The sequence below is a fragment of the Mus musculus genome, chromosome 9 (genome assembly GCF_000001635.26).
Source record: "Mus musculus strain C57BL/6J chromosome 9, GRCm38.p6 C57BL/6J".
NCBI classification, from domain to species: domain Eukaryota; kingdom Metazoa; phylum Chordata; class Mammalia; order Rodentia; family Muridae; genus Mus; species Mus musculus.
The window spans coordinates 65,513,568-65,524,847 of record NC_000075.6 but is presented as its reverse complement, the minus strand read 5'-3'; the positions used below and the strand labels follow the sequence as shown (position 1 = coordinate 65,524,847).

General features: G+C 48.0%; 1 protein-coding gene across 11 annotated transcripts in view; it reads left to right on the top strand.

Moving 5' to 3' along the window:
- Window positions 1-4,435: 4,435 nt before the first annotated feature.
- Ankdd1a (ankyrin repeat and death domain containing 1A) overlaps window positions 4,436-11,280 on the top strand; it is a 31,949-nt gene continuing 25,104 nt past the window's right edge. For 4 of the 11 annotated variants that reach the window (XR_001779211.2, XR_001779212.2, XR_001779213.2 and 1 more), the window contains exons 1-3: window positions 4,443-4,688; window positions 7,853-7,956; window positions 10,103-10,201. Coding sequence is in view for 6 of the 11 variants with exons in the window: in XM_017313713.2 (XP_017169202.1) it covers window positions 4,655-4,688; window positions 7,853-7,956; window positions 10,103-10,201 (237 nt within the window). In the remaining 5 variants the exon portion in view is untranslated. Of the gene's footprint in view, window positions 4,689-7,852; window positions 7,957-10,102; window positions 10,202-11,280 lie in introns of those variants that run through there. The other 7 variants (XM_006511595.4, XM_017313714.2, XM_006511596.3 and 4 more) reach the window with 7 other exon arrangements.

Here is an 11,280-nt window from a genome sequence, read left to right as displayed (position 1 = left end):
ATAGCACTGGACGGAGGTAGAGGCAGGAAGCCCAGATGTTCAAGGTCATTCTCAGCTATATAGCCAGATGGAGGTCAGCCTGTTCCATGTGAAATCCCATCTAAGGAAGAAAGAAAGAAAGGAAGGAAGGAAGGAAGAAAGAAAAAAGAAAGAAAGAGAGAAAGAAAAGGAAGAGAGAGAAAAAGGAAAGAAAGGAAAGACAGACAGGCAGACAGAAAAAAATCAGGACTGGAGATGAGGTTCCGGTGTTAGGTGAAATCCCGGCACTTACCAGGATTTCAGTTACCAGCACTCACAAAGCTCACACCTGTAATCTCAGGCCCTGTTTTGCTCAAAGGTGGAGGCAGGAGGATCATTGAGGCCATACTTGGCTACAAATTGAGATAAAGGTCAGCCTGGACTGCATGAGGCTCTGTTAAAAACAAAAAATAGGGCCAGCAGGTAAAGATGCTTGCTGCCAAGTCGGAAGACCCGTATTTACCCCCAAGGCACACATAGTAGAAGGAAAGAAAGAATTCCTGCAAATTGTCCTCTGAACTCCACTGGGGTCCTTCACCAGTAGACCCAACTCACTGGCTGGATCCAGTAGGTCAGGTTACACTACAGCCCGCATAGCTTGTCCCTGTGGCCCGAGTCACGTGTTTTATTAGTGTTGAGGACAGATCCATGTGCACACACTTACACACATTACGGTACAGGCAGGCTGCAGTGCTTTGTTGACTCTGGCTCCCCCGTGTGTCGAGGACCGCAGCTTCAGTGGGCCTAGCGGGTTCTGCCTTACTGCATAAGAGTTCTTGAAAACAAAACACAAACAAAACAAAACAAAAACAAACAAACAAACAAATAAACAAAAACCCAGACCCCCAATTGCTCCCAGCCCCTCTGGTTTGGGTCGTGCACAGAAGTTCATGCTTTTATGTGGTGCTGAAGATGGAAACCAAGGTTTTGTGAATGTTAGACAAAAATTCTACAACTGAGATACTTCTTCAGTTGCTTTAATATTTTTGAAAGGTAGAATACAGGGTTTATTTAAACAGTCTAATTGAAGGCTGCAGAAACTTCGCCAGTTGAGGGAGTGGAACCACCTTTGGGTTAGGAGGTTGGGTACTTACTCCTCACTGGCACTGACCTCATGCCGTTGTGGATACATCCGGGAAAAGTGTGACTAAAGAAGGCTTGAGACTGGAGGTGGACTCGGTAGTCTGAAGTATGGAGGATTCCTGGTACTGAACCATCGACTCTAGCCCTTGGGAGTTGAGACAGGGGTGTGGGTGTGTGGGGGTGTGGATTGGAGATCTGGAGTTGGAGTCAACCTGGGCTCCCTAGAGAGATATTATCTCAAAAAATAAAAAATAAAAAAGTCAGGCATAGTGACACACACCTTTAATCAGCACTCAAGAGGCAGAGACAGGTGGTTCTCTGAGTTTGAGACCAGCCTGGTCTACATTGTGAGTTCCAGGCTTATGTAGAAAGACACTGTCTCAAAAATAAATAAATAAATAAATAAATAAATAAATAAATAAATAAAATGTAAAAATAAAACAAAGGGCCGGACTTAGCTCAGTTGGTAGAGTGTGTGCCCAGCATGCAGGAAGGTGGCCTTGATCCCCAGCGCCACACAGACTGGATATTGTGGTCAACACTGTACTCTCAGCACTTAGCGGGTGGAGGCAGAAAGATTAGGAGTTCAAGTTTATCCTCAGGTTACATAGGGATTTTGAGGCCAATGTGAGCTATAGGAGACCCTGTCTGATACAAAAACAAAAAACAGAAACACCCTCACCCCTGCCCCTTCCCCCAAAACAACAACAAACAAAACCCAACAACAAACAGACAGAGGAAGTACCTTCTGATGAAATACCACGTCTGTGAAAGCTCCCCAAACACCCAGCAAGTCTTGGGATTGGGCCACCAAGGAGACAGGAACACAGCAAGTGACACTGTGGAGAAGGATTGGCAGCATCTAGATGGTGGCATGTGGGAACGTCTATAGGACAGTCAACAGAGAGGATGAGGTGGGGGCGGGGGTGGGATTCATAGTTTAAAGGAAAAGCAAGGGCTGTGGATATAGCTCAGTGGCCGAGCATTTGACCACCATGTGTGAGAGACCCTTAGTTCAATCCCAAGTATTCGGGGCTGGTAGGAAAAAAAGTCAAAAGACATTGTGATAAACCAGGCAAAGAGAGGCAAATACATGTATCTACTTTTATGTATTTATTTATTTATTTATTTATTTATTTTTAAAGCATATTCTTTATTCTTTTTTTTTTTTTTTTTTTTTGCTTTTTTGTTTTGTTTTGTTTTGTTTTTTTGAGACAGGGTTTCTCTGTGTAGCCCTGGGTGTCCTGGAACTCACTTTGTAGACCAGGCTGGCCTCGGACTCAGAAATCTGCCTGCCTCTGCTTCCCGAGTGCTGGAATTAAAGGCGTGTGCCACCATGCCTGGCTTACTTTTATGTTTAAGATACAAAGATGATTTTAAAGCAGAGACAAAAATAGTGGTTCCTACAGTCTAGAGAGACCATGGAGAGGGAGGTATGAGAAAATATGGTTTCGGGGCTGGAGAGATGGCACAGCGGTTAAGAGCACTGACTGCTCTTCTGAAGATCCTGAGTTTAATTCCCAGCAACCACATGGTGACTCACCACCATCTGTAATGAGATCTGATGCCCTCTTCTGGTGTGTCTGAAGACAGTGACAATGAACTCACATAAATAAAATAAATTTTAAAAAAAAAGGGGAGAGAGAGAAGATGGTTAATGGGCCAGAGTGGCAGTTTGATAGGAGAATTTATTTATTTATTTATCCATTTATTGATAGATTTATTACAGGTAGGGTCTTACTATGTAGCCAGGCCTGGGCTATGGTGCCCAGTCTAGACTCTGCATCCTAAGTGCTAAAACTGTGTGTGTGCACACACAGGCAAAAATACTATATGCAGGAAAATGCTCAGGTACATAAAAAAATTTTTTTTAATTAAAAAGCCTTCAAATCTGAAATGTGGAAAAATGTTAATCTGCAGCACTATTCTTCTATCTTCTCTGTAGCTTTGATCATGTCTAAATAGCATGCCGGGGCAAAAATCATCCCTCTACATAAAAAGACTTTTATCTGTTCCAGAGGGAGGCTCCACAGCCAAGCAAGCACTTGGGTCTTTTGAAGCCAAGCACTGAGAAGTCTTTTGGAGCTGAAATAAATCTTCTGGTCATTTGCCACCGGTCAGAGCATCCCCTCCAGCAAGGGCAGGGTGGGACTAAAATCCAGAGACATCTGGGCAGTGTCCAAACATCACACAAGCTCAGGGAACTGCAAACATCTGCACTGGGCTCCCATCGTGGGGCAGTCTGCCGTCCTGTCCCGCTCTCTCCTCCTTTTATGCTTCTGTTCATCTAACGAAGAACAAAACAGCACACAGAGAAGCAGAGAAGATGGGCAGCAAAAGGACTCAACAGATGTAATACTGCCACGCTCAAGAGCCTGTGTGAATTTTTGAGCTTCTTCGGGAGGCAACGGGTGGCTCCGGGGTATCCCAGCATCTTGCAGTATGGTCAGAGTCTTGACTGATACTTGACTCTGGAGGGAAGCTGACGTGGAAGATCACGTGAGCCGGTGTGTTGGAGACCAGCGTGGACAAAAAGCTAGATTTGGTCTCAGAAGACAAAACACACCAACAGTAAACAAAGGAGAAAAAAAAAACACCCAAATTTTTGTTTCTTTTTAATATTAAATTACAGGGAAATGGGCCCAAAGCCTAGTGTGATTTGACTGTCATGGAATTATAAAATTGTGACCACGCTCTAACAATTAAAGGCTATGTCAACGTGGAGAAGTGGAGAATGTTGGAGGCACAGTTAACACTGGGAATTTGACGCTTCAGCTAGTCTCCAAAAAGAATGACAGGGATCTAGTCTGCTGAGGGGAAAGGGTTGGAAGAGCATTCCACACGGAAAGGAATAGCAGTTTCTTAGAGCAGCAGGCAGCGCAGAGGGTGGCTCATTTTACTGGAGGAATTTTTACAATGTTAATTTCATTGATTTGTTTGCCTTTGATTTATTTTACTTCCTTCGGGTTGAAAAGTCTTTTCCCTCCTTTCTGCCAGTCTGGATTCCAGAATGCCAGCCTTAGGCTGCTGCCACCAGCGGAGTGTACTCGCTGGGACAACTGCACCGTCTGCTCTGGCATCTGGCATATGGCATCCTCCAGCTTTCTCCGTGTTTCTGTTTGTTTGTTTGCGTTTGGTTTTAGCCAATCTAAGTAACGTAATTTATATCTCGTTATTGTTGTAACCCGATTTTTCTGATCCTGAATACATCTTTTGTCCTATGTCCGTAGGCTTGGTGGGGTAGTAGGGGTCTGAAGTGTCCAGTGTGGGAGGGCTTGTTGAGGCATCAAGGTTGGGAGGTCCCAGGGGGATTGCGCGCAGGGACCTAGGCAGCTTGAAGGCGTGTGTGTGTGTGTGTGTGTGTGTGTGTGTGTGTGTGTGTGTGTGTGTAAGCTGTGGGTGCCCGGGTCGGATTCGCGGATGGGCTGATAATGAGCAGGGGCTACAGAGAGATGCAAAGCCTCCACCACCCACTCCCCGCTCTGCGCGCTCCCAGCTCTGCGCTCTCCCCGCCCTGGCAACTAAACGCCTAGCACCAGCCGGGAGCTGCAGGATGGAGGAGGAGCTGGCTTGGGAGACCCACGGCTGTGAGTCCCAATGCCGCTGGCGGGGGCGGGGCGGAGGATGGGGGGGGGTGCGCAGAAAGAACGGATGCCTGGTGGGAGGACCCCAGGTCACAGAGGGTGACCCAGAGAGAGGCTGGCCCTTGGCCTGGACACCTCTGTCTCAGTCTTCTCTGTGGCTTCCGAAAAAAAAAAAAAAAAAAAAACAGAAGAATGCCGCACAGGTGTAGGGCACAGTGGCTGAACATCTGGGACTCAGGGTGTCCTGAACAAGGCAAGCTCGAGTGACAACGATCCTTGATAATAACTTGCTTTGTGTGGCAGTCCTTAAAGCAGGTCAGGCCAGTCTTCTGTCTTTGCTACTATATGGGTTGGGCCTACTGACATCTCCATTTTTCAGATGAGAGGGCTGAGAGACAGGGTGAGGTCACATGACTGTAGAAATGCTGAAATCAGGAATAGGAGCACACACAATTTGGCCGGTAGAATGTTTGTTTAATATGCACAAGGCCGTGGGTTCAATCCCAAGCACCATGTAAAACCAGGCGTGTGGCACACATCTGTAATCCTAGCACTGGGGAAGTAGAGGCAGGAGGATCAGGAATTCAACATCACCTTCCATCCTTGGCTACACAGGGAGTCCAAGGCCACCTGGGCTACATGAGACCCTGTCAGCCACCACCACCACCACCACCACCACCACCACCAAAACAAACACTTAAAGATCTCAGTTCACCCAGAATAAAATGGGGTGTAGACACCATATCAAAGAAGGAACCAGGGCCTAGGAAAGAGGTGCTGTGGTCAGCCCTATCCCTGTGTGAGATAAGGAACTTCAGAGCCTCTTTCAGAATGTACTTAGAACCAGGACATCTCAATGTGTGGGAAGCATGCATGTAGCTGGGAGACCTTTGGTGCCCTGCCTGGGAGAGGAAAGAGGACTGAGCCATCAGCTCCTTTGAGAAGTCTTAGTCCTGCTGCCCAGTCTGAGCCCTGCCCACTGAACCCGGGAGAGCTTTCTCAAATCCCCATAGTCCTGCCCACTGGACTTCAAAATGCTGAAGCCAGCTGTTACCATCCTCCCAGATGAATGAGGAATGGGGACTGGGCTCCCTTAAGCCTAAGTGTGGCTTTAAAATTTTGTATTATTATTATTATTATTATTATTATTATTAACAGATTCTCACAGTATATTCCTGGGGTTGTCTTTGAATTCACTATGTAGACCAGGCTGTAGATTTGCCTACCTCTCCCTCCAAGTGTTGGGACTAAAGATATGTGCCTTGCTTTGTTATTTGTTTGTGTGTGCTTATGTGTACCGGAAGAAACCAGAAAAAAGGCATCAGATCTCCTAGACCATAGTTATAGGCAGTCACCAGATGTGGGTGCTCATAACCAAACTCAAGTTCTCTGTAAGGAGCAGCACTTAAGCACTAAACCATCTCTCTGTAGGCCCCCTCAGCCCCACCTTTTAAAGAGACAGGGTCTCATGTAGCCCACATTGAATTTCAGCTTGCTGTCCTTGAACTCCTGACCCTCCTTCATCTCCTAAGTGTGCACCGGTTATTTCAGAGAGGTCACAGAGTTCTGCTGGGGTCAAAGGATCCTTAAGGATTCTCCCAGCCAAAGGGAGAGCAGTGAACTTGAGGGTGTGTGACTCTGAGCAGAAGACCCAGCGCCCATAAAAGCTCAGGTGTCAGAGAGCCTGGTGTGCGTTGCTGAGGCTGGAGATGTGTGGGGCGAGCGAGCAGCATGGGACAGGCAAGGTTTCATTCTAACTCTGTCACTTCAGTGCATGCTTTCCCCGCCAAGTCGCTGGCTCTCTGTCCCTGGATGCACAAAGGACCAGGCTCATGTGTGGAGGGCAGGGGACAACTTTCAGGAGTTGATGCTCTCCTTCTACCTTGTTTTAGAGATAGCATCTCTCTTGCTGTTTCTGCTAAGTTGTGGAGCATACTCCAGACTGGCTGACCTACAAGCATCTGGCAGTTCTTCTGCCTCCTATCTAATGCCAGAACTACAGATACACTCCACTGCAATTGGCTCTTCACACAGGCCCTGGGAATCGAACTCACGTTGTCAGGCTTGTATGCCAACACCTTCACTTTTATTGAACCATCTTGAGCTTTCTTTTACTTACTTACTTACTTACTTACTTAATTAATTAATTAATTTGTGTGTGTGTGTGTGTGTGTGTGTGTGTGTGTGTGTGTATGTGTGTGTGTGTGTGTGTGCAGGTACTCATGATGTGCCTGTGGAGGTCAAGCACACTTTTGGGAGTCAGCTCTTTCCTTCCACTATGTGGGTCTTGGGGATTGAGTTTGGGCTGTCAGCCTTGGTAGCAAATGTCTTTACCAACTGAGCCATCTCACATCTCCCCCCGCTTTTTTTTTTTTTTATAGATTTTTTTTTTTTGTGTGTATGCCCATGTCTGTGTGTGACTATGTGCGAGGGTGCCTGCAGAGGTCAGAAGAAAGTGTTGATCTCCTGAAGTTAGAGTGATGGGCAGATACAAGCCTTCCAAGATGGCTGCCAGGATCTAAACTCAGATTCTCTGAAGGAGCCATAAATGCTCATAACAGTGGACTTGTCCTTTACAGTACATTTTTGTCTATTTCTTTTGTGTATATATATGTAGGTATGTTTGTACCAGAGTGCTCATGTAGATGTCAGAGGGCAATTTGCAGAAGAACATTTTCTCCTTTCTACCACGTAGGTCTGGGGTATCAAACTTGGGGCTCCAGGTTTGGCAGCAAGCATTTTTACTCTCTGGTCCATCTTGACAACCACTTTGTTCTTTTTAAATCGACTTCTAGGGCTCTGAGCCCAATCGCTCAGGTGTTCACGTTTGCAAGGCACGCCGTTTACCTAAGCCATCTCCCTGTGCCCTGAAGGGAGAGAGAAGGCAGAGAAGGGAGCCTGCTAGCCAGGCAAAGCAGATGTGGAGGTGAAAGGGTTAAAATTAAGGGCAAGGAGAGAAGAGGTAGAGAAATAAGGAATAAGAAGGTCTAAAAATGGGAGACTCCACCTCGGGTCTCCCTCAGGGTGGCACATTAAATCCACACAGTCATTCAACCTGGGTTGCCTCAAAGGTGGTCAAAGGTTGGGAATGACCCAACCATCCCCAAACACATCCCCAAGAGAATGGGGGTCCCTTCCTCTCATCCCAACCCCCTCTTTCTCCTTAGTGCTTCCCCTGGAGAGACAGCTCCATGAGGCCTCCCGCTGGAATCAGGTGGAGAGGATGAAGGAGCTGTTTGAGAAGAGAGTTAACATCAGGGCTAGAAACCATGTGAGTATGACCCAAACTGACCGACCTTACAGTGCTGCTACCCTATGGGACAAGTCCCTGTGCCACAGGTCACGTGTTTGTGTGCATTGACTTGTGGGAAGGCCCGTGCTGTGTCCATTGCCTGAACTGGTCTGAGGGTCAGGATTCCAAGCCAGGCTTTGGCAGTTCCAGAGCTCAGGCTACGAGTCCGTGTGACTCAGCTGGATGGCACATCTAAAAGACAAAGGTGGGGAGGTGTAGTCAGCAGGATTCTGGGGACCATGAGGGACTGGACTCCAGACTCGGGGAGTGTGTGTGAAGCAGCAGTCGGGTTTGGCTCTCTTAACACCCGCTGTCCCCACCGTGTGTGAGAAGCTGGGGAGGCACAGGCCCATTTTGGTAGTCTGGTAGTCAGGCAGGGAAGCACTAGGGTCCATGGTTTTGCTGGGGAAGAGGATAGAGGAAGGAGCATGTCTTCTAAGTGGACATTAAAGGCAGGCCCAGATATCATACAGGGTAGCCCCTCTCTGACTCAGAACTCTGGCTCTGAGGAACTTCTTGTGTGATATACTAGGCCATGATTAGCAGGCATTGGCTGCAGGATCCTTGACAGCAGCAGAGGCTGCACTGTCTGGGGTGATACACCATGGTGTGACTTCAGTCTTCAGAGCCAGCTTGGGGATGTAGGAATAGTAACAAGAATTATGAGTCCAGGGTTCTGGTTTTCAGAGCGCTCCAGCTGCTTGGTGGCTGCCATTCAGCCCTGAAGAGATGTGGAGAGTAGGAAGTCTTGATCCTATGTATGGGTCGAGGCAGGTGCAGTAGGGCAGAGGCAGGTTACTTTAGGTCCTGCAGCATGTGGCTGGTGACTGAAGCTTTGGTCTCAGCTCCTGGATAAATAAGTACCTGCAGGGAAGCATGGTTTTTTAAAGATTTATTTATTTATTTTATGCATATGAGTACACTGTAGCTGTCTTCAGACACACCAGAAGAGGGCATATGATCCCATTACAAATGATTGTGAGCCACCATGTGGTTGCTGGGAATCGAACTCAGGACCTCTGGAAGAGCAGTCAGTGCTCTTAACTGCTGAGCCATCTCTCCAGCCCTTTTATTTTCTTTTAAACATTTATTTTATGTATGGTAAGCATGGTCTTGTAGGATGACAGCACTTTGTCTGTTTGTCCATCCATCCATCCATCCATCCATCCATTATTCATCTTTTCACTAGCTATATCAACTTACATACTTATTGATGTCCTCATTCTTTGATTCAATGTATTCACTCATGCACGTTGGCTCATTCATTCATCCATCCATCCATTCACTGAGGGCTACCCTGTGCTAGGTGCTGGAAACAGAGCAGAAGCCATGGAGTCTGGTGGGGTAGCAAAGACAGCAAACCAATGGCCTCATTCCCACTGTGATAAGCTTTCCTATAAGCACAGGGGGTGGCCCAAGGGCTTTGTCCCACCTGGAGATATTCCAGAAAGCTTCCAGAGTGAGGTGAAACAGTGCTTTAGGTGAGGGGATGGTGAGGCAGAAGCTCTGAAGGAGAGAGGTCAGGTCTCCAGAGATTACATAGAACAGTAGAGTTTCTGTGTGCCGCCTCTCATAAGCAGCAGGGAAGTGGATTCCACAGATGGAGGCTGGTGGCCCAGCATGCTCAGATGGACTGAGGGCCAGAAACTAGAATGAACTCCTGGGGTGGTGGAGAGTGAGCCAGCCGGCCAGACCCTGTCAGCTCACTGTGAAGGAAGGGCCAGACACTCTGTTTCCCTTGGGGACTTTGAGAGCTGTCTTAGATCACATGTGGCTTCCCAGGGAAGAAAGGTTTGGAGCTGGAAACCATCTGGCCCCTCTGAGAAGCACTGGTGGGGAGCGGGGGAAGTGCCAGACCACACTGGGTGTTGTAGGTCCACTCCAAGAGCAGTGAGGAGAAGCGGTGAAGAGTCTCAGGCAGGGACAGATGGGCCTAATCAGTGTATCTTATGATTTGTACCATATCAGGGAGAAGAGACCCCAAGAAGGGCTGGGTCCCCAGCCAGCTGGTCACCATGGCCACCAACAGTCCTTTCTCCCTGCAGGCCAGCTGTCTTGGTAGGGAGGGTGCTGGGGGCAGGTCAAGCAGTCGGGCATAGTGACAATTTTCCTCTCCTCCTGGCAGGTGGGCAGAGTGGCCCTACACTGGGCTGCAGGTGCTGGGCACGAGCAGGCTGTGCGGCTGCTCCTGGAGCGTGGGGCTGCTGTGGACGACGTGGACTCGGTAGGGAGGGGTATGTGTGTGTGTGTGTGTGTGTGTGTGTGTGTGTGTGTGTGTGTCTGACCTGTGAGCAGTTGTCATTGGTGGGATTGTCAGTGACGTGCAGATGCATAATAGGCTGGGCCCAAGTTGATCTTGGGGATTGATAGGAACTGGTGACATTGGACCCACCCCTCCCCACTGAGAGCACAAGAAGAAAGTGCTCACTGTTATCCATGGCCTTTCAGTTCTGGGAACATTTTTAGTCCATCACGACATTATGTGATGAGGGAGAATGGTAAGCCATAGAACAAATAACTGCATGGATCAATAATGGCCCACTTAGTAAAGGGCCCAAGCAGAGGGTCTCCTGTGGTGCTGAGGCCATGGAGCTCTGCCCTTAATGAGTAATGTGCTAAGAAGCTATGTCTTGGAGCATTCTGGACAGCTGAGCAGATGGTGTTCTGCATGGGGAGGGAGGGGGCCCCAAAGAGGATCTAAGGAATTGCCTCTGTAGGTTTAGATGGGATGAATCTGACAGTGTGACATTTGATACAGGTATACTTAGGAATGAAAACTCAGGGCTAGAGTTGTGGCTCACCTGTACAGAGGTGGGGGGGGGGTGGAAAAAATAAAGAGAGAAAATAGAGAGAGGGTCTCAGGGAGCCCAAGCTGGCCTCAAACTCAAGGCTAACTTTGAACTTGTGTTCCTTCTGCTTCCATTCCCCAAGAGCTCTAGAGAGTTAGGACTGCATGTGTGCACCACTATGTCCAGTTTGTAAGGTGCTGGGGATTGCAACCAGGACCTCATGCATGCTAGGCAAGCCCTTTCCCATCTCAGTTACACGCCTAGTCCCCAAACTAAATATAAACTGAATAACCAAATAAATAAATAATTAAAGAAACCACTGGACATTGCATCACGCACCTCTAATTTCAATGTGTTGGAGGCAGAGGCAGATGATCTCTGTGAGTTTGAAGCCAGCCTGGTTTACGTAGTGCATTCCAGACCATCCAGGGCTGTATAGTGAGACCTTGTCTCAAAGTAAACCAGCGAGCAAAAGGCAGGTGATGACGTAGTGGGTGAAGGTGGGCGCTATGCA